This window comes from Eptesicus fuscus, chromosome 20, assembly GCF_027574615.1.
Source record: "Eptesicus fuscus isolate TK198812 chromosome 20, DD_ASM_mEF_20220401, whole genome shotgun sequence".
NCBI lineage: Eukaryota > Metazoa > Chordata > Mammalia > Chiroptera > Vespertilionidae > Eptesicus > Eptesicus fuscus.
The window spans coordinates 12,553,030-12,579,381 of NC_072492.1; the positions used below are offsets into that span (position 1 = coordinate 12,553,030).

Consider the following 26,352-nt stretch of genomic DNA (forward strand, 5'->3'; position numbering starts at 1 on the left):
GGAGCTCCCCTGGTTGGCGACACGGTGTACACGTCGCCACACATCATGGCTGGGAGAGCAAAGTGCTGCTGTCCACGTGATCCTACCGGCAGCAGACAACTGGAAGCTTGTCTAGTGTCTCCCGGACTCCACCCCATGTGCCCTTTCCCTTTGTTGATTTCATCTGTCCCCTTTCCCCACAGTAAAACATAACTCCAGGTGTCCCAGCTGTCTGACTGGTGAGTCATGCTAGCGAACCATCAAACCTGAGGGTGGCCTTGGGGCCCTCAGCATAGACAGATGCTCATGCCGGGGCCCCGGGAAAAGCTGAACAGGAAGACCTGGGATGGTTTTGGATCCAAGGTGGCTGAAAGAACTTCTTCCTTTTAAATATAACTTTCAGCCACAGAACTTTATTTTCAAAGCAATTGTAAGTACCCAAGATAAAAGTTCAAAACACAAAAACAAAACAAAAAGAGGACACCAACAGCTGTCGACGTCTATATGCTGCTAATTCTAGCGGCTCGAGAGGGATTGCCCCGGATGTCTAACAGAGGATGTCTCTGGGCTAGAGACAAGGCTCAGGGCCTCATAGTTTGGTGTTGGCTTTCCTGGAGGAACCCATCTGTGCCTTTCTCAGGTAATGGGCCCCTGGTCTTTTTTTTTTTTTTTATTTTAGCATCTAAATTTTATTTTTTTTATTTTTATTTTTTATTTCTTTATTGATTAAGGTGTCACATATTTGTCCTCATCCCCCCATTCCCATCCCACACCCCTCCCCACGGATGCCCCAACCCCCTGTTGACCTTAACCATTGGTTAGGCTCGTATGCATGCACACAAGTCCTTTGGTTGATCTCTCCCCCCTCCCCCCACCCTCCCCGATCCTCCCTCTGAGGCCCGATAGTCCGATCGATGCCTCCTTGTTTCTGGGTCTGTTCTTGTTCATCAGTCTATGTTGTTCATCATTTCCCCTAGATGAGCGAGATCATGTGTCACTAGAGATATACTTATAAGAACTGAATGTGAGACGAGCAATAATAGTTATGCTGACAGGCAAATGAATCAGACTGTAGTGAGTTTCCTTCTGGACCAAAAGTTCTTTTGAGGCCCAATATCAATGTCCACCAGTTCCTTATGTGTACATGTCGGCACTGACCCCTCAGCTCTGGATGGTGGACAAATGGTGGTAATGCAGGTCCGACTCCCTCTGGTTTGGTCTCGGCCGGACCCAGGGGCACGGCTTCACCCGGACTCAGGGGCGCACGGCCTCACCCGGACCCGGGATCCAGCTTCACCCGGACCCAGGGGCGTGTGTGGGCCCCTGGTCTTAACGATCAAAGCATCCTATCTATCTATCTATCTATCTATCTATCTATCTATCTCTATCTATCTATCTATCATCTATCATCTTTGTTAATCCTCACTGGAGGGTATTTTTTTCCATTGATTCTTAGAGAGTGGAAGGGGTGGGGGAGAGAGAAACATCGATGCCAGAGAGACACATTGATTGGTTGCCTCCCACACAGCCCCAATGAGCAGGAGCCTACAACCCAGGTACATGCCCTTCCTTGACTGGGAATCCAACCCACGACCCTTCGGTGCGGTGTGCAGGCGGACGCTCTAACCACTTAGCAAGAAAGGCCAGGGCCAAAGCATCCCTTCTCCCAGAGGAAGAGACTAGGACTAAATACTTAAGTATAGTGACTTAGCTATCGTTCCTTACTATCATCCCGGAACGTCTCGGTAATTACAAAAGTAAACTACTTATTGGGAAAAGGGCTTGTCAATGGTGACTCAGTAATAATTTATTGGATGATTAATACCTTAAGCTTCACCTCCACTTGTTACTCTCTTATCTCAGAAACTTAGGACCTTGATTACTGGTTTGGTGACTAATTCCAGCAGGGCCAGCGGGAGCTCGAAGGTCTTCCCCATCGTCCTCGCGCTCTAGGCGTCCGGCTCCTGATCAGACAGCAGCGAGAGAAGCCTCCCGTCAGCCAAGCGCTCACTGCAGTGTCCTCCCCCTGCCCCCCTGCTTTTCTGCCTGACACTACCCAGTTTTAAAAGTTTGAGGGTTGCCGAAACCGGTTTGGCTCAGTGGATAGAGCGTCGGCCTGTGGACTGAAAGGTCTCAGGTTCGATTCCGGTCAAGGGCATGTACCTTGGTTGTGGGCACATCCCCAGTAGGGGGTGTGCAGGAGGCAGCTGATTGATGTTTCTAACTCTTTTCCTCTCTGTAAAAAATCAATAAAATATATTATAAAAAAAAAAAGTTTGAGGGTTGTCTTCCTATCCCTCTCACCACCTTCTCTACTTGATCTTCCCTTCTTGGATCCATATTTTTTCTTAAAACAGTCTGTGTAAACAAAGCTAGCGTTCTTCTATGATGTGTCAGCTGGATTGTGATTTAAGACCTGAAATAACAGTGGCTTCCGCATTATTTACGTTTATTTTTCTCTCCATTGTCCCGAGGTGGACAATTCAGGGTTTCCATGGAGCCCCTGTAGTCCCCTGGGATCCGGGCTGTTTCTAGCTTCCCACTCTGCCATCCTGGGGCACAGCCTCCGCCTTCAGGTATAGGGGGGAGCTCCTGGCATCACAACCATGTTCCAGGCAGGGCATGGAGGGGGCACTTGCCATGTGCCTCTCAAGGAAACTTCCCACAGGCGCCACATGGCCACACGCAGCTCAAGGGAGACCGCGAGCTGCCTTGCGCCCAGCTAAGCCTCTAGGATGCTGAGCGGAGTGGGTGTTACTGGGACAGACAACCACCAGTTTCAGTCACAGTTGTCATGACGTCTCCTCACATTTTTCTCTTTCTTGTCTCCACCAGGGCCCACGTTTCACTGCTGTATTTGTCAGCAGAAATGGCTTGTCTGCTTTGGCATGTGGGTTATGTTACTTATGATAATAAGGCATTACTAACATACTGTTATAACATACAGTGTACATGTTTTTTCCTACTTTAATAAAACGTTATCTGCTACTTTGTTGTTAATCTTCACCTGAGGATATTTTTCCATTAATTTTTTTTTTTTTTTTAAGAGAGACTGGAAGGGAGGGGGAGAGACACAGAGAGATAGATAGATAGATAGAGAGAGAGAGAGAAAATTGATGTGAGAGAGACACATTGATTGGCTGCCTCCTGCACACGGGGCACTGGGGTGCTCTGACTGGGGCCGGGGATCAAGCCTGCCCCTGACTGGAATCAAACCCGAGACCCTTCAGTTGACACTCTATCCACTGAGCCAAACTGGTTTCGGCTGTTATCTGTTATTTTAAAGACATATGCAAAAGCAGTTAAGACTTGACAGTCTTGATTTTGCTTAGCTAGATCCTTTATATAAAGGATTTTTAATTTTCCTCCTTAATTTAGCTAATGTGGATAAATCACTGAGAAAATGTATCACTTTAATCTAGCATCGTCCTAATATTGTTTACCATTAATAGTAGTACTCCATAATTAACAATATGGGGCCTAATTATTAAAAACAAACTTATTTACCTGTCACAGTATACATCTATAATAATAAAAGTGTAATATGCTAATTAGACTGGACGACCTTCCAGACGTCCTTCCAAACGACCTTCCGGACAAAGCTGGGACTTTGAGGGAAGCTCAGGTCCCGGGTGCCAGAGGCAAGCCGGTGCCAGCAGCAGGTGGAAGGAAGGCCTACTCTTGCACGAATTTCGTGCATCGGGCCTCTAGTGTTTTAATATGTCCCTTGACATACAAATAATTAGGGGGGAAATCTAGAGGATTTATCTATAGACTGAATTTTATGGCTTCAGAGAAATGTAAACACTGACTTAAGATGCCCTATCTGTACCAAGTGCCAGCTGTGTCAGGTGGACCGGTGCTCACGGAGACTCAACTTTTTCCTTCTCCTCCACTTTCCCAGCCACAGTTGACTCTGATTTGCAGGCTCGGGGCGCCACCTGATGCCCAGGGAGGACACTGTCTCGTCATCTGCGCTCAGGGAGAGGATGCCTAGATACATAAACATAGCTCCCGCTCCTGTGCCTTTAACGATTCCCCAGCTACCTGATTCCACTTCAGATAACCTTTCTCACACAGACACCCTTTCTTTCTGCCCCATTGTTTCAACTCCTTCCTGCTTCCCCCAGCAAAGCTCTTTCTCCTTATTTGCACTAGCAGTAGCTGCCCTGGTAAGTGCCATTCTAGTGGCTGGCATGTGCTAAGTACTTTTTGTGCATTTAATTCTCACCAGAACCCTATGTACCAATATTATCGCATTTTACAGGAGAGGACACAGACTCGAAGCTCAGGCCATCTTCCCAGGTGTGCAGAGCGAGTAAGTGCTAGAAGCCCGCGTGGAGCACGGGGCTGTCTCCAAAGCTCATGCTCTAGCAGTGGTTCTCAACCCCGGAAAGCTCTTAGAAAAGTGTCATTTTTAAAATTTAGGTGATCTGGGGGGGAAGCGTAGTATGATGGGCTGAATTGTCATCTCACCCAAATTCATATGTTGAACTCCTAACCTCCAAAGTGACTGCATTGGGAGATAGGGCCTTTAAGGAGGTAATTAAGGTAAAATGAGGTCATAAGGGTGGGGCCCAAATCCAATCTGACTGCTGTCCTTTTAAGAAAAGAGGAAATACCAGGAATACTCCTGCGTAAAGAAAAGGCCACGTGAGGACACAGTAAGAAGATAGCCGTCTACGAGGTGAGGAGAGAGGCCGAGGGAGAAACCCATGCTGCTGACACCTTAATATTGGACTTCCCAGCTTCCAGAACCGTGAGAAAATAAATTTCTGTTGTGCAAGCCCCATTGTCTGTGGTACTTTATTATGATAGTCCTAGCACACTAACACCTCAGGAGACTTCTTTTTTGTTTTTGTTTTGTTTTGTTTTGTTAGTTCCGGAGCTAATTCTACAGTATATGCAGGTGCGAATACCGGAAAGAAAACCCTAGGAGAAAAGGCAGTCTTGGATTCTGGGGTAAAAATGGACTAACAATCTTTAGAATTCTTGAAATAATTCAGATGGTTCTCTCGATAGCTCTGCCTGTGCCCACATTTTCTTTTATTCTTGTTCTATTTACTCAACATCAACACTTCAGATAAATAAAATATTCTTTCTTATCTGCTTTCCTTTTGTTTTATGACTATAACACCACAGCATTCTTTCACGCCACTCATTGCAAGGGTATGCTGTTTCATTTGTGTTATTGGACAAACAACATTTTTGTGGGTTGTTAGGAGGCCTTATCCAACATGCATACAATGTTCCAAGGGTAAATAAAAGTATTTCAGGTTTCAATAACCACATTAAAAATGGGATTTGGTAGCACCTCCTGAATGTAGGTTTAAAGATGTCTGTATACTTATGTTTGGCACATGTTTACTGAAATATTCATTATTAATTCTCTTGAGTGTGAATTTCAGTATCTGGGCTGCTGTGTTACTTGGATACTGAATTTGAATGGACAGCCTTGTTCCTCAGAGCTGAGGTGACTTTTAGATTTGTATTTTAATCACCTGGGGGATTAAAATATAGATAGCTCTGCCCCCATCCTGGACTTTCTTTTCTTTTTTTCTTTATTAATGTAGTAGCTTTCTTCCCAATTGCCAAAACTTAGAAGCAAAGATATCCTTTAGTACATGAATGCATAAACAAATCTGGATACATTTGGACAATGGGATATTATTCAGTGATAACATGTAATGAGCTATGAACCCACGAAAAGACATGGAGAAAACCTAAATGCATATTAAAGTGAAAAAAAGCCAATCTGAAAAGGTTATATACCGTATGATTCCAACTGTATGACATTCTATAAAAGGTAAAACCATGAAGATGAAAATATCACTGGTTTCTAGGAGGAAGGGGGAGAGCCATGAATAGGCATAGCACAATACTTTTAGGGGGGGTGAAAATACTCTATCTGATATTTATAATGATTGATGGAGTCCATGAAACTTTGGTCCATACCCACAGCATGTACACCACCAAGAGTGAACCCTACAGTCAACCATAGACTTCAGCTGATTATGATGTGTCAATAGGTTAATCCTTGGTTAAAAAATAAATAAATAAAGTACCATTCTGGTGAGTGAAGCTGATAATAAGGAAAACAGGAAATACACTGGGCAGGGAAATCTCTGTACTTCTTCCTCAATTTTGTGGTAAACCTAAAACTTTTCTAAAAATCCCATCCCGGACATTTTATTTTATTTTTTTTTTTAATTTAATAAATCTTTATTGTTCAGATTATTACAATTGTTTCTCCTCCCCCCCCATATCTCCCCTCCACCCCGTTACCTCCTCGCAGCTGTCCTCATCCATAGGTGTATGATTTTGTCCAGTCTCTTCCCGTACCCCCCACACAGACACCCCTTTCCCCCTGAGAATTATCAATCCACTCCGATTCTATGCCCCTGATTCTATTATGTTCACCAGTTTATTCTGTTCTTCAGATTTTTAATTCACTTGACTTTTAGATTCACTTGTTGATAGGTATGTATTTGTTGTTCATAATTTTTATCTTTACTTTTTTCTTCTTTTTCTTCTTTTTAAATAATACCTTTCAGCTATTCATATAATACTGGTTTGGTGGTGATGAACTCCTTTAGCTTTTTCTTATCTTTTTTTTTTTTTTTTTTACAGAGAGGAAGGGAGAGGGATAGAGAGTTAGAAACATTGATGAGAGAGAAACATTGATCAGCTGCCTCTTGCACACCCCCTACTGGGGATGTGCCCGCAACCAAGGTACATGCCCTTGACTGGAATTGAACCTAGGACCCTTCAGTCTGCAGGCCGATGCTCTATCCACTGAGCCAAACCGGTTTCGGCAGCTTTTTCTTATCTTTGAAGCTCTTTATCTGCCCTTCAATTTTGAATGATAACTTTGCTGGGTAGAGTAGTCTTGGTTGTAGGTTCTTGCTATTCATCACTTTGAATATTTCTTGCCACTCCTGTCTGGCCTGCATAGTTTCTGTTGAGAAATCAGCTGATAATCGTATGGGTGCTTCTCTTGCTGCTTGTAAGATTCTCTCTTTGTCTTTTGCCCTTGGTATTTTAATCATGATGTGTCTTGGTGTGGTCCTCTTTGGATTCCTTTTATTTGGGGTTCTGTGCACTTCCTGGACTTGTAAGTCTATTTCTTTCACCAGGTGGGGGAAGTTTTTGGTCATTATTTCTTCAAATAGGTTTTCAGTGTCTTGCTCTCTCTTCTTCTGGCACCCCCATAATTCTGATGTTGGTACGCTTGAAGTTGTCCCAGAGGCTTCTTACACTATCTTCAACTTTCTGAATTCTCTTCTCTTCTTGCTTTTCTGGAGGCGTGTCCTTTGCCTCTTTGTATTCCAAATCTTTGACTTGATTCTTGCGTTCCTCTAGTCTGCTGTTGGGTCTCTGTATAATATTTTTTATTTCAGTCAGTGTATGTTTCATTTCTAGTTGATCCTTTTTTATATCCTCGAGGGTCTCATTAAATTTATCGGCCTTTTCCATGAAATTCTTGAAAAACCTTATAATCGTGGTTTTGAACTCTATGTCCATTTGTTTGTTCTCCTCCATTTCTTTCGTTTGGGATCTGTTTCCTTGCATCCTCATTTTCTCTGCTTCCCTGAGTTGGTTAGGGTAGTTTTGTGTACTAGGTGTTCTATTGGTTTAATGGCTCAGCCTCCCAGTTACCTGAGGTGGACGCTCTTGGTGCACCCCTTAGTGGGCTGTGTGTACAGCCTTGTTGTAGTTAAGTCTTGATTGTTGTTGGTGTCACTGGGAGGAATTGACCTCCAGGCCAATTGGCTGTGAGGACCCGCTGTGTCTATAACGGGAGAATTGCTGTGCAGGAGACACGTTTATGGGGCAGGACTTGTTCCAGTAGGGCTTTGGCGCTCACTGAGTCTGCCTCTTGAATGTGTCCCTTACGAGCGTGGTTGAAATCTGGTGTCATTTCACACCAACCACTAGATGCCCTAGTTTCTGGATCTCCAATGGGGTGCAGGTCAGCTACTGTCTGAGGCCCCCCAGCAGGAGCTACAGCAAGAACTAGTTTTCTCTTCTTTGCTTGGGGTTTGGCAGTTTTGGAGCAGTTTGACTGGAGCTGCAGTTTATTTGGTTAAGCTGCCACAAGGCAGGCCATTTATATGCAAAAGCTGCTGTGTGGAGCCTGGGCAGGTTTGTAGAATGTGCGGGGCGGGGTCTCAGGGCGGGGCGGGGTCTCAGGGCCTCACTAGGCTAGGGCATGGCAAATGGCGATGGCTGCCGTCAGCCGTCTCTGCCTTTCCGTGTTTCCAAGTCCCCACGTCCTGCACTCCAGCGCAGTAAACACTGATTCCTGGGCGCACCTCTGCAAAAAAGTCACTCTCACTTTCCGACCAGATGGCCGAGAGTCCAGCTTCTCCCCATAGGCGTCTGGGTCCCCCGCGTGTCCCCAGAAACTGGATATCAGAGTGATCGGGAGCTTGTTTCCCTTCGGGTTGGAAAAAAGCCGCGCGCCACCAGCCCACTACAAGCGCCTCCGTACCTCAGCTTTTCCGCGTTTGTTCTCCTTTCTTTTTCCTTCTTAGTTGTAAATCTACCACTCAGCCAGCTTTCCCATGGTTCTGGGTGGTAGATGTTTTGTCTTTTAGTTGTATTTTTGAAATTGTTGTGCGCGGTGGCAGTTTAGTTGTTTAACTTTGCCACCATCTTGGTTCCTCCCCTCCATCCCGGACGTTTTATTTTTTTATATTTTTTTAAATATTTTTTTGATTTTTTACAGAGAGGAAGAGAGAGGGATAGAGAGTAAGAAACATCGATGAGAGAGAAACATCGATGAGCTGCCTCTTGCACACCCCCTACTGGGGATGTGCCCGCAACCAAGATACATGCCCTTGACCGGAATCGAACCTGGGACCCTTGAGTCCGCAGGCCGACGCTCTATCCACTGAGCCAAACCGGTTTCGGCATCCCGGACGTTTTAAACCACAGTCTCCTGAGGTGGGCCCCGGAAATCTGGAATCTGTCTTCTCTTCACCAGGGGAACAGCCTCATGTCTGTGTGGTGTTACTGGACATGTTATGTGATGTTGAGTACTTTGAAAGCATACGATAGAAAATACATTTGGAATAAAGCCAGTCCCCTCAAATTAAAACAAAATGTCAAGAACCACAATGTGAGAGCTTGGGAAGGAAACTGTGCACTGTTCACACGAATCCTCCTGAGCGGATAAACAAACACCCGCCTCCTTTGTGAGGCTCAGAGGAGCGTGGCAGTTGTTCTGATTTGCTTCTGCACCTCCTGCGGTCATGCTGTGGATTGTGCTGTTATCGTAAAAAATGCTGTTAGAGGAGCCTCAAGAGACACAACTAGTAACTGTGATGTGTATTCAAATGGGATCCTGGGATAGGAAAAGGATATTAAGTAAAAACTAGAAATCTGACTTTAAGTGAAACGACGTATAATGAAACTAGTTTCACCATAGGCTAATTGATATAAACAAGAGTTAAGTTCCTGTGGCATCTCAATGACGCTGAACAAAATCATATTATTCAAGGACTTGCTGTACACCTGAGGGAGAAGGGGTTTTGAAAGACCTGAAGGTCTGCAAGGTGGGGTGTGCTTGTGGTCATTTCTTCCAGAATCCTAACCGTGGCTTACGCGTACATGCTGTCGGAGATGACACTGGATGCTGGGACTCAGAGTTTGGTAATGCTGGTGGTGGAAGTGGCGTTCTTGTGGCGTCACAAGGAAAGCATCGTGGGAGACCCGCCTATGGGAGATTGTGTTGTGTTAAGATTTATTTGTGGCACCAGAAGCAAAATCAAAAGAGTGCCCCTTCTGGGTTCCCAACGTCCAATCTCTGTCCCTCCCGCCATGGAAAGAGTCCAGTCTTGTCTTCATCAAGGCCAAAACAAAGGCCAGTGTCCGGAGTTTCTGTGCCACATTGAAGCTAAGTTCTTTGGAGCCTGCACGGTCTGCGGTGGGACCCAGGTGGCTGCTAAGTGGTCTCAGTCCCTGTCCAGGTAGCTTAGCGCTGTTCCCATCTGCCATCGGTTGCTGTGCTGCTGTATCCAGGCTCCTGCCTGAAGCCTGGGTTTGGAGAACGAATACGCGATTACATGGGGCAAGTGCCTGTTACTGGGATTATATCATGTTGGGCTTGGGAAGGGCCAGGCCCGCTTTCAAAATAACAAATCAATTTCCCAAACTTTTGCAGGGCTTGCACTGGGTCTGCCTTCTAACCAATCCGCTCTTTTCCCAGGCTGGACTGACAGGCCTCTACGGTCACCATCTTGGCTACTATTGTGCATGTGCCTACCTCCTTCTTTTTGTTCCATCCCTTCCCCTAGTGAACTTGGGGGACCATATGGGCAATTCCCTGGGGAATGTGTGAAGCTGTAACTTCCTGGTGAAGCAAGCAGGCTCATGTTCCCCAGTTGATTATGCTCATTAATGTCTGATTCCCTTGGCTCCCTTCCTTTATTAATATCTAGCTACCCACACTAACAGTAATAACTTGGAATGTGGTTAATGAAAGACCTGAATGTTTTCGGGGGTGGAGGTGGTGCTTATGGTCACTTCTTCCAGAATCCTAACAATGGCTTACACTTACATGCTGAGATGACAACAGACAGCTGAAAATATAACTGCAATCAGCACCAGGCCCAAAACAGAGTTGTAAACTAATTACATAGATGATGTGATTTAAAGTTTTAGAAATGAGTGTAGCTAGTGCTGATAGCCCTCCCCCCGCCCCTTCCCATGTGTTCCACAGACAGAAGAGAAGGGACAAGGGTGAACATGAGCAGTATGTCTTTTATTTTTCATGTGCCTGTCCCTGTGTGAATTGAAGACGGCAGACAAGGTTTCTACCTGCCATTTTTTTTTCCCAAGAGGAGCAACACTGCTCATAAAAATCTACTCAATGACAGTCCTGAGCTTGTTAGGAGACCATGAAACATCAGCCCCTATCCAGTCTTACACATCCTCATTCACACTGGAAATTGGAATGGCATTGGTCTCCCTTCCTCAGTAGATTCCCATTGCTCCAGATGGCCCCTACACTGGTTAGTGTAATAAATCAGGTAGTCAGGGGGAATAGCCAGGAGGATAGAACTTACCCTTTTCCTGTCTAATTAACATACAAGGGCTGATCAAAGGAAGCAATGTCAATGTCTGGGCCAAACTTTAGTGTGCATCAGAATCCCTGAAGAGCTTGTTAAACACAAGATTGTTGAGCCCTGACCCCTCAATTTCTGATTCAGAGACTACACTTTGAGAACCACTGAGCTAGGCTATTGGTTTTCAACCTTGTTAGCTGCATGTTAGAATCACTTGGGAAGCTAAAAAAGCAAACACAAACCTCTCTCCAAAAAAAAACACAAAAACAAAACAAAAAGAAAAAAACAACCTTGCCCAGATTATATCTGAGATTAATTGCAACAGAATCTATATGGGTGGCACTAGACATTAATATTTTAAAGGTCCCCAGGGGATTCCAATGTGCAGCCAAGTTTGAGAATCACTGATCTAGGCTCTTGATGCAGATGCCCATTGATGCAGGTACATTAGGTAAAGTCAGTAGAACCAAGTGTGGTTCTGAGGCAGGATACTTTTGTAGTCTGGGCATCTTGGGATGAACGTGGCTGGCGATGAATTGTGATGGTAACTGACTCCTCTTGGATCATGGCTTGAACAGAATGAAGGTTGAAATGGCAATTGTGGAAAATGGTAGGCAAGCTGACTAGGGAAACAGAAAATGATTTCTGGGGAGCAGTGACAAACCTTTGCAAAGTGGAAACCATACATTTATCCTGGGGCTCTTCCCCAAATGTGTAATTTCCCCCACTAGTTATTAGCCTGAGCAAGGAAAATGGATATTTCAACTGATCCAGGGTTAATAAACTTCCTGGACAGTTGCAGACAGTAGGTCAAAAAAGTTGAGGATATTGGTGTGAGAGTGGCTAAAACGCTGGACCTTAGAGTCTAGACCTTAATCCCAATGATGAACTCAAGAGAAAGTTTTCTTTTCTGCTAGGCATGTACTGGATATACAAGGTGTCCCAAAAAATGGAATAATTATTAATTCCAATGGTTAAATCTGAAAAGAAACATCAATTGAGCTACCAGCCATTAACATTTGGAGGGCAGGGGGAAGACACCCTGTATATACACAATCTCCCTTTCTGAGAATAGTCACTCCCTTCCCTATTATAGTGAGGCGAACACAAAAGCCAGACCTCACAATTGGGGTAGATTGTGACCCAGATTTGGCTAATCCTACTATCCCTTTCCCCTGAATATAGTGATTGGTCCAGGGGTGAGCACCAGACCCAAACAGGGCCAATCATAGCCCTTGCTTGTAATTAATATTTGGGAGGGACAGTGTAGTTTGAGGATGGAAGGCTACTCCAACCAGTTACTTTTGAACGGACACCTGAATAACAAGAATCTGCCTGGGATGGCTCAGGGATGGCTCAGTGGCAGGGATGGCTCAGGGATGGCTCAGTGGCTGAGCATCTACCTGTGAACCAGGAGGACACGGTTCCTTTTCTTTTCTTTTTTTTTTAATATATATATTTTATTGATTTTTTACAGAGAGGAAGAGAGAGGGACAGAGAGCCAGAAACATCTATGAGAGAGAAACATCGATCAGCTGCCTCTTGCACACTCCCTACTGGGGATGTGCCCGCAACCAAGGTACATGCCCTTCACCGGAATCGAACCTGGGACCCTTGAGTCCACAGGCCGACGCTCTATCCACTGAGCCAAACCGGCTTCGGCTCACGGTTCCATTCCTGTCCGGGCTCAAGCCTGGGTTGCCAGCTTGATCCCCAGTGGGGGTGTGTGTGTGTGTGTGGGGGGGGAACGCGGGCAGGAGGCAGCCAATCAATGATTCTCCTTTATCTCTTCCCTCACCCTTCCTCTCTGAAATCAATAAAAGCACATTAAAAAGAAAAAAGAAGAATCATGTGCAAAGAAGAGCAGAGGAAGTAACAAGTACAAACGTTCTGAAGCGAGATGGGCTGGCTAGGCTTGTTCACGACGTAGAAAAGGCTAGCGTAAAAGGCTGTTCCCATTGTGTGAACCTTCAAATTTCAGTCCAAACCTCTCGCCCCCTCTCCAATAAGCCTTCCAGGACCGCAGGGCAGGTCTTCCTGCGTTCCCAGCTTCTTCCTGGGATCTAGCGGGCCTGTGTTTCCTAGACTCACGTATAAGGGATGCAGGTTGGGGGTTTTAAGGAGGCCCCCCAGTTTCTGCCCGGCGAAGAAGCGAAGCCGACTCCCAATTTCCCCAGCCGTCAAAACTCTGGGAGCGACACCAGCGCGCAGAGCGGCCGGCCGCAGGGCGGAAGTTCATCCCTGGAGCCGTTCTAGGACACCCGGAGGACCCAGCTCCTTAGTGACCCAGGGGCTGACGTGGGCAATGGCCGGTTCACAGGGCCGCTCCAGGGGGCAGCTTTGGCCGGCAGGGGCGAGAAGGCGCTCCGGTGACGGTGCGAGTCCGCAGAAGGCTACGCCGGAGCGGGGAGGAGGCGCCGGCGTGCGAACCACCTGCTCCTCCCGCGGAGTGCGGCGCGCGCTGATTGGCTGGAGTGCCTCCCGGTACCGGAAGTAGCCGATGCCCGTCGCCAGTGAGACCAAGACAACAGCTGCGGGTTGTGTGCGAGCGGGCGGAGCAGCCCCGGGAGCCCGAGCGGAGCGAGCGTGGGGCGGGAGCGGCCCGCGGTGAGACCTCATTCCGTCCCGGCGGGAGGGAGGAGGGCGCTAGGCTCCCGACTTCCCGGCCCGCGAGCCGAGGGGAAACCCAGCGTTAGGCCCGTTCCTGACTCGGGTTCGCTTTGTGACCTTGGACTTGATGGTCAGCCCGGGCCTCCGTGTCCCACCCGCACACAGAGCGTGCGGTTCCGTGCCTGTCAACCGCGAGGGCGGAAGAAGCAGGGGTACGCCCTTCCTCGGTTCCGAGGTGGGGGCCGATGGGAGCTGTGGCTTTCTGACATACCATCCCCAAGTACACCGCGGGGAGGAAAGGTGAGGCGCTGTCAAAAACTCAGTCCTCCCCACCCCCACCCCCCCAGGCATATTGTGCCTTGTGCCGGCAGATAGGCTATTGGCTTATGAGGGTTAGTTTTGGAAAGGAGACAAGTAATAGAGCCTTCTTGATTGTAGGAACCAGGGGGAGGACAGCGGAAAGGATGATAATAGTGCTTTAAATTAAATACCATCCCGATTGGGAAAAGGAACTCATTTCTACAAATGGTTATTGTCATCAGCTATGTGTCAGGTATCGTTCTAGGCTGTTTAGATACACAATGAATGAAATATCTGGTTAGTCCTCAAGGGTATCACAGATTCGTTATGTAGATAAGGCATTTACACAGGTTCATGTAACAAAATTTGCCAGGTACCTGAAATGTGCTAGGAGGCACTGGGAATACCAAGATGACTAGAACTTCATCCTTGCTCACGTTATAAAGAGGGAAGCAGACATGAAAGTAGACGAATACTACAAGATGAAGGCGTCTTAGGGGCAGGGAAGAGAACAGAAGGGACTGTCTGTGCCTGGCTGAGTCCCATAGATGTTAAGTGCACAAGGTGGCCAGGCAGCGGGAATAACCTGTTTGCAAAGGCAAAGACGCTTTCAAGAATAGGGAGTGTTTGCACTGCAGGATCCTGAGCTTTCAACAGTCATTGGAGAGCGTGGAACAGGTGATGGAAAGGGCGACAGGGGCCTGACCAGGAGGGCATTATGAGCCACGTTAAGTTTTTATTCTGTAGGTTTTGGGAAGCAGTGAACAGGAAGCGACATGATAACTATAGTACAAAGAAAGAGGTGAGTGAAAAGCTGGTGCAGAGGACCAAGAGAGAACCTCCTTCCTGCAGGTGTTAGTGGAAACTTTGGGGAGGAGGTGATTCTTATACTAGATATTGAGTATCTGGCCTTTCAGAAGTTAAGGGAAAGGATTTGTATCAAAAGTAAATGCTTTTGTCTGTAATGTAATGTAAGTAAGACTACAGCTCAAGTTGGCTTAATGCATGCTATTAACTCTCCTTATTGGAAGACAACAGGCAAAGTGGTTTCAGGACTGACTTAATCTCTTGGCCCCGGTTCCATTTCCCCTCAATTTTCTTAGCTTTACCTGCCGTCACCCACAACTTGGGAGTGAAATGGCAGTAGCAGTTCCAGGCAAGCATATATAGAAGTCTCTTCCCGAGACTTCTCTCAGGATGGCAGGAAACTATTCCCAGAAGCTCCCAGCAAACTTCCTCAGATTGTCACTGAGCCAGATGAAGGCATACGCTCACTTCGGAACCAGTTCCTGCTGTTTGGAGCAGTCACTTGCAAGTGGGATGGTATTAATTTGACTGGGTTAACTCAGTTGGGATTCACTCCTGGAGTTCTGAGAGCAAGGCCACTGCAAACTTTTTCTCAAATACCCCATAAAATAATTTGAAAAGCTTTGTATCCTCTTACACATATGTAAGTTGACATCCAAAATGTTTCATCTTTTTTTTTGTCATAAATTTGAATAGTTGCAAAGGCTATTACTTTTGGTGTATTATAAATTTTGACATTTCAAAATTAAACCTCATGCCATTTCCCTGGATGCCTGTCCTTGGTTCCTTGTGCTCACCACATTCTTCACCTTCTCTGTGACCTCCATCTATCAGCATCCTATTCCTCCCTCCCTCCACTTCATTTGCCTCCCTGTCTCAGTCATCGCAAGTGTGTCCTGATTAACATGCTCAAGTTCCTCACTCTCTTTCTTCCATCATGCATATCTCTAGACTCTCAGCTGTCCTGGGGCTGTCAAAAGTGTCACTGGAGAAAGATAGGAAGCCATGCCTATTGACTTCTCCTCACACTGATGCTCTCTATCATACTTGTCTCATAAGGAAGTTGTGAGGGGTTAACAGGCTATTGTCTATAAGTTGCTTAGCACACAGTACATGGTAAGCACTCATCATTACTCTCCACATCAAAATCCTCACTTCTTATCTACACATAATACATTGATATTAGAATGTTCTTTCTGTTCCTTTATTCCTTCTGTACTTCCTGGCCTCTGAGGATTTGCTTACCCCATTCTCTGCTCAAAATGCTGTTGTGCAGTAAGTCTTTGAACTGAAACACATGGAGGATGTACACAAACCCTTTCTGTAACATCTGTGGGCACATGGATTGTTGAATGGGAATCAGTTTCTAGATCCTTGACTTCAATATTTATCATTGCTTACAACCGATGTACTTGAGATTGGGCCTGTGGTCTATAGCTTTCTCTTTTCCTCTACAAAAGAAAGACACACCTCTCACCCATGGCCTCCTGAATTTTGCTATGGTGTATTACTCTGGGTAGAAAAACCTCTGGAGTAATACACAAAGGGAGGGTTTGTTGGGTAAGTAAATGATCCTGGACCTTTTGTAATTTAAGTCCTAATCTTTGCTTGCAACAAAATATTTAAAACATCAAATCAAACTGTCAGCTGATAGATTATTTATTTATTTATTTATTTTTTTACTGCAAATTACAGTATGATTTTTGGCAGGTAAGTTTAAAGGATTGAGTGTTATTTGCTATCACAAGAGGTGTTGTAAACTCTGACTTAAGCAATTTGGGCAAACTCAGGTCCAGTCACAGTATCTAGGGTCAGTCTGATAAGCATAACAGGAATGTGATTCTAATTCAGAAAAAGGAATCTAATCACTTGTATTATATCTTCCCTGTCTGCCCTCAGAAGTTTAGGGAAGGGTAGGGGCAGTCAAGATGGGGGATAGGAAAAAAGAGCAAGAACTGACAATGTGTCTATAATACTGCTGCTGTGCACATGGTTAGCTACTTGGTAGATCAGACCTTGGGTAGGGATAGCTGCACCAGATGGAGAGTGGGATAACTTCAGTCATTAAGACTGCTTAACACAGTGGTTTCCAAACCTGGTAGGTCATCAGAATCACCTGTGGCACCTGTTAAAACTACAGATCCCGCCGAAACCGGTTTGGCTCAGTGGATAGAGCGTCGGCCTGCGGACTCAAGGGTCCCAGGTTCGATTCCAGTCAAGGGCATGTACCTTGGTTGCGGACACATCCCCAGTAGGGGGTGTGCAGGAGGCAGCTGATGGATGTTTCTCTCTCATCGATGTTTCTAACTCTCTATCCATCTCTCTTCCTCTGTGTAAAAAATCAATAAAATATATATTTTTTAAAAAATACAGATCCCTTGGCCCACCCCTGGAGATTCTGATTCTGAGAGTTCTGAGGTGGGAAATAAGTATTTTAAAAGATTTCCCAGTTGATTCTTATGCATCTGGCCTAGTTCCAAGCCAGAATCATTATTTAAGATTCATCAAAACAGAACAAAACAAAATTAAAAAACATCTTGCTATGATCGCAAGCCTACTAAACAATTTTCAGAGCCTAAGAAATTTTCAGTGTTTTATGTGGTTTCCCATTGTAGATTTTCATCTGGGCATTGTGGTCCTTTCAGAGCATATTTCTCATTGTTAATGAATAGGTGGGTATCTGGTTTATGCATTAGTATTTTGTGAATGAGGTTTTCTGAGCCTGCTCTAGGATGTATTGAAAACACACACACACACACACACACACACACACACACACACACACACAACCAGGTCTGCAGCACTGAAGACTTTATTCTGAACCGTGGAGATCCAGTTGAGGTCTGCTTGTCCCCCCCTAGACTGAGGACCAAGAATGGTCATCCTCAGGTGGCACCTCCATCTTATCTCTCTCCAGAAACAGCTAATTTCAATTCAGAAAAGTGAAGTGAGAAACAGAAAGATAGGAAATTAGGTTTGGAAATGTAAATTTAGACTATGAGTAGTAGAGTGTTTTCATGTGAGGATGAGGTTTAATGTGTGGCTGTTCCTCTGGGAAAATCAACCAAATGGAGATTGGCTTTGATTTTTATATGAGGAGATACCTATAAAGCAGTATTTAACAGATGACATTCATATTGTGTCACTGGTAGAATGCGAAGCAACAGAATGGTCAGATGGGGTCAAATTTAGTAAATGACATTCATATTGTGTCACTGGTAGAATGTGAGGCAACAGAATGGTCAGATGGGGTCGAATTTAGTTGGGGAAGACTTTCTGGATTTGAATTTTGAACCAGATCTTGAAGCTGGAGATAGGTGCTTACCTAACTTTCATATCTTTATCTTGTTTTATGGTGGACAAGTGATTTTCCATATGGTGTGGCCATGAATGATGACTTTGTAAAGAGCTAGATGATGGAAAAGAAGTAACTGTAGGAGAGATGAGGGTGAAAAGGAAAGGCCAGAGAGGGGGCCTGAAGTAGATAGGGACTTGTTCTTGGCTGAGTATTAGAGAGAAATTTATTTAAGACAGTACGTTCCAACTCAAATGGTACCGTGGATAGCTAAATTCTCTACAATGGATCCTTACAATTATATGGAGTACGTATTATCTATAATTTTCAACAAATAGGAGAAATCCAGCTTTGGGGTTTCCACCTACTCCATGGGAAAATAAGAGAAATGCTGAGGCAGGAAAAGTTGAAGATTCCAGTTTATTTTGAGGAGTAGCACAAAGAATTTCCAAGGCTTCAGGATTCCAATAGGAGATAAGTTCCTAGCAGGTGTTGGAGGTATTGAGGGGTGGGGGGAGAGGGGCGGTATTACCAGGCTGCACTGATGAGTGACTAAAGAGGCCCCAGGGTAGGATGGTGGTAGTAACTACCATCCTGAGGATGACTTGGGGGGGGGGGGGGGGGCAGAGAAAAAGGGCAGTACAAAGGTCACCCAAAAATCATCACTTTCCCTTTCCCTCACTACTTGGCCCCAGTCTCTCCTGCCTCTCAGGGTCTTCATTTCTTCAGTAATCGCACATGTTCCCTCTTAATCCCTCTCTACTGGCACCATCTCTCCTAATATAAATATATTCAAATCTTGCCCATCATAGAACATTCTTCTTTGGCTTTTCTTTGATCTCTAATGCTACTGCTCATCTTGGTCCTCTCCTTCCAAAAATTTTTTTAAAATATTTTTTATTGATTTCAGAGAGGAAGGGAGAGGGAGAGAGAGATAGAAACATCAATGATGAGAGAGAATCATTGATTGGCTGCCTCCTGCATGCCCCCACTGGGGATTGAGCCCACCACCCAGGCATGTGCCCTTGGCCAGAATCGAACCTGGGACCCCTCAGTCCGAAGGCTGACGCTCTACTCACTAAGCAAAACCGGCTAGGGCTCTTCCAAATTTTTTGAAAGAAGCAGCAAATTTACTAATCACTCCACTGTCACTGGCTTCTGCTTTTGTCATTCTACTGAATCTGTTCTCACAGATCATCTGTGACTACCTAATTGTCCCAGTAGACGTTTTCCAGTTCTTATTCTACTGGATCACTTAACTGCATGTGACATTTTAAAAGTCCCTCTGCCATTGCCTTGATGACTTCTATGGCACTACATTCTGATTCTTCTTCTACTTCACTAATCATTTTTTTCCCCTTCTTTCACCCATTCCTTTTTTAGGGCCCTAACAGGAAACAGATACTTCACTCAAATTAAAATAATTTGGGGATGGTTTATTTGCAAAGAGGTTTTATAAATGTTACGTGTGGGGGCGGGGGCATGGTGTTGAGGCAACTGTGGAGTGATCACCAGCCCCAGGTCATAAGAGACAAGAGGTTGGAGAGGTTACTGGAGAACCCAGTTAGTTGTTGAGACATTTGGGTAGGATAGACTTCTTGAGAGTAGTAATGACCTTCATTTGAGGGAAACTGTCAGCTCAAAGTGATCTCAAGAATCAGGAGAGTAAATACCCTGATCTTATTCTCTTCCCTACTTCCAGCCTCCTGCTGAGCCTCCCCATTGATGGAACACAACTAGAGGCCAGAGGACCTGTTGATTTGTGCTGATAGGTTAGCCTTCTGGGGCAGAGAGCAGGGTGGAGAAAGGTAGAGGAAGATAACTGGAGTACCCTTAAGTGTTAGCTTTGGCTTTTTATGTGTCTGTCCTAGTATATCTGACAGTTATACTATACTCATACCATCTATGCTGAGTACTCTCATGTCTGAGTACACTCTAGTCCTGACTGCTCTATACTTTAGACTAATACAATATATTCCTTGATATAAAATATAGATTCCTTGATACCTTTATATGCGTATATTGAGATTCATCTAGTCCAAATAGATTTACTCTTCCTTTCTAAACTAAATGCTCCTCCAGTATTCTCAACCTCAGTGGTACCACTATTCATCTAATTACCATTCCTCAAACAAATGGAGATCTGGCACCATCTTTAACTCTTCCCTATTCCTTATATCTATATCCAATCACACACTAAATTTTACAGAATTTGTCCTTTTAAATATTTCTCCAGTATGTCCTTTCATTACTACGGTTGACATAGTTAGATTTAATCACCCTTTATCTTGATTACTTCATCAACCTTCTAACCGATTTCTCTATGTCTAGGAATAGTACTTTCTAGTTCAGCCACTGAATGGCCACTAGTGTACATCTACCTAATGCTAGTCCGACTATGGACTATTCTTGGCTTAACTAAAGTCCCATAGGTGCCCATTCCCCTTGAGAATCACCTTTCACAGTTAACACTTTTACTGATGGGATGATTGTGTTCCTCAGATTTGCTATGGTACAAAAATGCACTGGCCTAGGCAAAGGGCCTCTTCAATATTAGCTCCAGGTTGCTTACTACCTGAACAGAGACCAGGCTTATTCTCCCATCATTTGGACTTTACTTCTGTGACTGGGACAGCTAAATTCCTAGGGCCATTGTGCCAGTTAGGAGTAGTGGCTTTATAAATAAAAAAACAAAACATAATAGCTCAAGCAAGGCAAAGTATTTCTTTCTTAAATAAAAGAAGTACAGAGGCAGACATTCCAGGGCTGCTATGTCAGCTCCATGGAATCATCAGGGACCCAGGTTCCTTCCAGCTCTAGTCCTGTCATAGGGAATGCCAGAGTACTCATGGTTCAAGACAGCACTCCAACTATCAGCTCATGCCCCAGGCATAAGAGGGAAGAAGAGGGTGAAGAAATGCATCCTCTCACCCTGAAGGAGACCTCCCATAAGTTCTATGTTCTTTCATTTGCATCTTCCTCTCTTGTTGGCCAGAAGTTGGTCACATGGTAATACCTAGCTGCAAAGAAGTCTGAGAATTTCTTCTTTTTCCTTCATATTAAAAGAGAAAGTTTATATAGAAAGTTACAGAGGTAGTAAAAGTGAGCTGTAGAAGAAATGGGCTAAGGAAACAAGTTACAAAGGCAAAAGGCCCTGCTCTAACCAGTTTGGCTCAGTGGATAGAGCGTCAGCCTGCGGACTGAAGGGTCCCAGGTTTGATTCCGGTCAAGGGCATGTACCTTGGTTGCAGGCACATCCCCAGTGGGGAGTGTGCAGGAGGCAGCTGATCAATGTTTCTCTCTCATTGATGTTTCTAACTCTCTATCCCTCTCCCTTCCTCTCTGTAAAAAAATTAATAAAATATATTTTTAAAGAAAAGGCAAAAGGCCCTTGGAGTGTAGGAAAGTACACTTAAAAAGAAGATTTGAATGGGCGTGCTCTGGGGGGTAGGGGGTGGGGGAGAGAGCCAAGAATTTATTTCTTTAGCTAGGCTTTTTGCTATACTAAATCAATTCATTATTCTGTTGCTGATGAGGGAGGGAAGAATGGAAATTGGGATAGACAACTAAAAATCTTTGCCACAGCCTTTTTAGAAGTTTTTAAAAAGTATAGGCTTTGGTTGGGGGGATAAGGACACATATGTAATAACTTAATCAATAAAGAATTTTTTAAAAAAGTATAGGCTTTGGGTCTATAAACATACTAAGAAAAGTCTATAAAGGGACCAGTTACAAAATTAGTATGCAAAAATCAACAGCATTACTATCTATATAAATAATAACCAGTTGGAAAATATATGAAAAACATACTAAAAGAAAATTCATACAGAGACATGATAGATACAAACATTAAGATAAGTTAGGAAATTTTGCAAAATTATACTAAAATTTATTTAGAAAAATATTAAAAAAGGAAATATGTGAAAAAGAAGACTAATGAGAGAGAACTTGCTCTAACATTTTAAACAAGCTATAGTAGTTTGAACAATTCAGTATTAGAGAGCGAATAGACAGATTAATAGAACTGAATGGAGTCTGAAAATTGACCCAGAAATTAACCCAAATATATATGGCCTTTTAGACTAGGACAGTGGTCGGCAAACCGCGGCTTGCGAGCCACATGAGGCTCTTTGGCCCCTTGAGTGTGGCTCTTCCACAAAATACCATGGCCTGGGCGAGTCTATTTTGAAGAAGTGGCATTAGAAGAAGTTTAATTTTAAAAAATTTGGCTCTCAAAAGAAATTTCAATCGTTGTACTGTTGATATTTGGCTCTGTTGACTAATGAGTTTGCCTACCACTGGGCTAGGATATAGGTGACATTTCAAATCCGCAGCGGAAAGAAAAATAGTTATTTATACAATTTACTAACTGTCTGGAGAGAATTAAGCTAGAACCTTACTTCATGCAAATGTAAGGGAGTCAAAGGTAGAAGTAACTACCCTTGTGCTAGTTATAGCTAAGTCATGTTAACTGTTTGAATGGGTACATATACAATCCCCTGTTCTGTAAAGCTGGTGAGTACCACAGGACTGGGCTCAGGAAGTTTCTCTTGCTACTCATTTTCTGGTTACTTTTTCTATAAATCCAAAAGTTGTTTGTATTAGTCATTTTTGCCCCTTCTCCCAACCTTTCCTATACCATGCATTAATATAGCCACCATTTTCCCTAAACGTTTTTCTTGCCAAACCTCAGGTTCTTCCCCAACTCACTGTTAATGTTATGCAATTTTTATCAGCACCTCCTTACCATCCATTTCCAGTTTTTCTCCTTAACTCTCTTCCACTGATAATTTCTCTCACTCTTTTCAGTCAGCATATGCTGTATGTTTAGCATGTCCACCATAATTATAAACATCTTCCTTCTCTTCAATTACGTTCTACAATTTCACCAGGTACCAAGACTGTTTTTGAGTGTTGTCAGAGCCATGTCAAAGCTCCATACTCTTCTAGCATTAGTTTCATTTAGATATGATATGGCCACTTCACATACTTACTCTCTCTCATTTCAGATTGTAAGATGGGGACTGAGAACAAGGAGGTAATTCCCAAGGAAGAAATTTCTGAAGAATCTGAGCCACATGGGGCAATATTAGAAAAACTTCCAAAGGTAGTTTACGAGGGTCACGAGTTTGGAGTGGCATGTGAAGACAGCTTGTTGGAGGGGCATTCAAGAGAGTCCACAGAAGAGATTATGGAGCAGATGTCTCCTGAGGAGAGAGACTTCGAATCAGGGCTGATTATCTTTAAGAAATCACCCTCAAGTGAGAAAGACCAGGAGAATGAAAGTGAGAGAGTCTGCAGTCCCAGCCCAGACCTGATTACACATCAGGGAGATATTACAGCACAGACAGTTAGTACATTTGCTACCTCTGGCCAAAACTTCATAGAGAAGTTAGAACCTAACAAAACACAGAGAAGTTCTGTGGGAGAAAAGCCTCATACATGCAAAGAATGTGGGAAATCCTTTAATCAGAATTCACATCTTATCCAGCATATGAGAGTTCATAGTGGAGAGAAACCCTTTGAATGCAAAGAATGTGGAAAAACATTTGGAACTAACTCAAGCCTTCGCAGGCACCTGAGAATTCATGCTGGAGAGAAGCCCTTTGCTTGTAATGAATGTGGAAAGGCCTTCATTCAGAGTTCACATCTTATCCACCATCATAGAATTCATACTGGAGAGAGACCTTATAAATGTGAAGAATGTGGTAAAGCCTTCAGTCAGAATTCAGCCCTTATTCTACATCAAAGAATCCACACTGGAGAGAAACCATATGAATGTAATGAATGTGGGAAAACCTTTAGGGTTAGCTCACAGCTTATTCAGCATCAGAGAATTCATACTGAAGAAAGATATCATGAATGCAGCGAGTGTGGCAAAGCCTTCAAGCATAGCTCAGGCCTTATTAGACACCAGAAAATTCATACTGGAGAAAAACCATATCTTTGTAACGAATGTGGAAAAGGCTTTGGTCAGAGTTCTGAGCTTATCAGGCATCAAAGAATTCATACAGGGGACAAACCATATGAATGTAATGAATGTGGAAAAACTTTTGGCCAGAACTCAGAGATTATTAGACATGTTAGAATTCATACCGGCGAGAAGCCTTATGTATGTAAAGAATGTGGGAAGGCCTTTAGGGGGAACTCAGAACTTCTTAGACATGAGAGAATTCACACTGGAGAGAAGCCCTATGAATGCTTTGAGTGTGGAAAAGCTTTTAGGCGGACCTCCCATCTTATCGTCCACCAGAGAATTCATACTGGAGAGAAACCTCATCAGTGTAATGAATGTGCAAGAACCTTCTTGGATAAATCTGAGCTGCTTCTCCACCAGAAAATTCACATTGGAGAGAAACCTTATAAATGTAATGAGTGTGGGAAAACATTCAGCCAGCATTCTCAACTTATCATACATCAGAGAATTCACACTGGAGAGAAGCCTTACGAGTGCCAAGAATGTCAGAAGACCTTTAGTCGGAGCTCTCACCTCCTCCGACATCAAAGTGTTCACTGTATGGATTGATTTGCAAAATAGGAAGGCTTTCTGTGGAAAGGCTGAAGTTAGACTTATTCATAACCTACACCCCAATTTTTCAGATCAACTGAATGGACAGAACCTCCTCTGTTCTGGTTTTAATTTAAACATTTGGTCAAATAGTATGAGGCACTTTTATGAGTTATTCATTTAGAAGTTTCAGTGTACTGAGTTAAATTATAAAAGCTGTTTCAGGCCTTAATTCTCTGCCCCTCTTTCCTTCTCTTCTTCCTCCCCTTGTGGGTCACATACCATTAGGGGTCTGTATACCAGCCATCTAGCCTCAATTTGTACTCTTCAGGAAAACTGGAGGAATGTGATTCCTCCATTTCCTAAGAATGGGAGTCAACTCATTGAATGTTATCCCCTAAAATGCTGGAAAGTTGCAGCCTAAAAGACACACTTTGTTCTCTTGTCCAACAGTTAGCACTGGAATAATTTAGTAAGCTTTTATTAGCTTCAGAATCTTTCAAACATGCTATCAAGTTCTCATTGAAGATGGCAGCACGAATGAAATGGAAATCTGGGTCATTTAATAACTCCTGCTCAAAAAGGTTTCAAGGATGGAGGAAACTGACAGGCAAATTATAGGATCATAAGTAAAGGCCCTTAGAATCTAGAGGGGCTGGTGAGCAAGGCCAGGGGATAAAAAACATGTGAGGCCAGACTCTTCAGCATGGGCAGAGCAGCTGTTTAGCAGCTATTTCACACTGGGCTACTCTGACTGACTGCTCCCAAGAACTTAGCTGCATTCACTTTTGGCCCCAGCTCCTGCTGCTGTTGACAGATACCATGTCAGGAAGTAGTAGAGAGCACGGTGCAACTTTACTATCACCAGGCACCTGGCACAGTGATGAACCAGTTCACCTGACTGGCCAGGGCCACCTTGCCAAAGCACTTAATACTCTCGTGACCTGGATCCCAATGGACTGATAGGCCTTTTCTCATTTTGCCCTTGGCCTTGGAATTCTCTTTCTTCAGCATCTCTACATGAATTTTCTGTGTTCCTCCTATGTATTTTTCCTTTGAGGAAACACATCCTCATTTTTTGACCTGTCCATGTTTCTGAGGCAGTGGGTAGGAGTGGGAATTGCACTAATGGGGACCTGGCAGGCTTAGGGTCTGGTTTTAGAGCTAGATCTTGAATAAGGCACTTCACCTGTTGGTTCCTAATTTTCTCTAAAATGAGGGGAGTTGAACTAAAGGATCTCTAAAGTTTCAACCAATCCAGTAGTTCTTTGGTTCCTTTTAAAATCTAACTTTATATACCTTAAGTGTTCTATTTTTAATTTTTCCTTTATTACTCTAATACTAATCACTAGTATTTATTGTGTTTCCTATATGACAGGCACAATGCCAGTTTACACTTTTATTTTCACAGCATATCTAGGGTCTAGGTCAGTGGTCGGCAAACTCATTAGTCAACAGAGCCAAATATCAACAGTACAATGATTGAAATTTCTTTTGAGAGCTGAAAACTGACTTCTGTGCATGGGCCATGAAGTTTCAATCGCACTGTACGTGCACGTCCAACACGTGGTATTTTGTGGAAGAGCCACACTCAAGGGGCCAAAGAGCCGCATGTGGCTCGCGAGCTGCGGTTTACCGACCACTGGTCTAGGTACTCTTAGTCTTTTTAAAAACAGCTTTGTTGAGCATACTTTACATACCATAAAATTCACCTGTTTTAAGTGTTGAGTTGAATGTTTTTTAGTTGGTTGACAGTTGCACACCCATCAATAATGTGGGTA

General features: G+C 44.0%; 1 protein-coding gene and 1 long non-coding RNA gene across 2 annotated transcripts; one reads left to right on the top strand and one right to left on the bottom strand.

Annotated features, from left to right (window-relative positions):
• Nucleotides 1-9,703: 9,703 nt before the first annotated feature.
• LOC129147449 (uncharacterized) lies at nt 9,704-13,470 on the bottom strand. The gene is made up of 2 exons (XR_008554806.1): nt 13,143-13,470; nt 9,704-10,020 (listed from the first exon to the last, which is right to left on the bottom strand). It is a non-coding gene; the product is annotated as an uncharacterized LOC129147449 (long non-coding RNA).
• Nucleotides 13,471-23,080: 9,610 nt separating this feature from the next.
• On the top strand, nt 23,081-24,728 carry ZFP3 (ZFP3 zinc finger protein). Its single transcript, XM_008156728.3, has one exon. It carries the CDS (start codon nt 23,081-23,083, stop codon nt 24,587-24,589), a length of 1,509 nt encoding a protein of 502 aa, XP_008154950.2. The 3' UTR covers nt 24,590-24,728.
• The last annotated feature ends 1,624 nt before the right edge of the window (nt 24,729-26,352 follow it).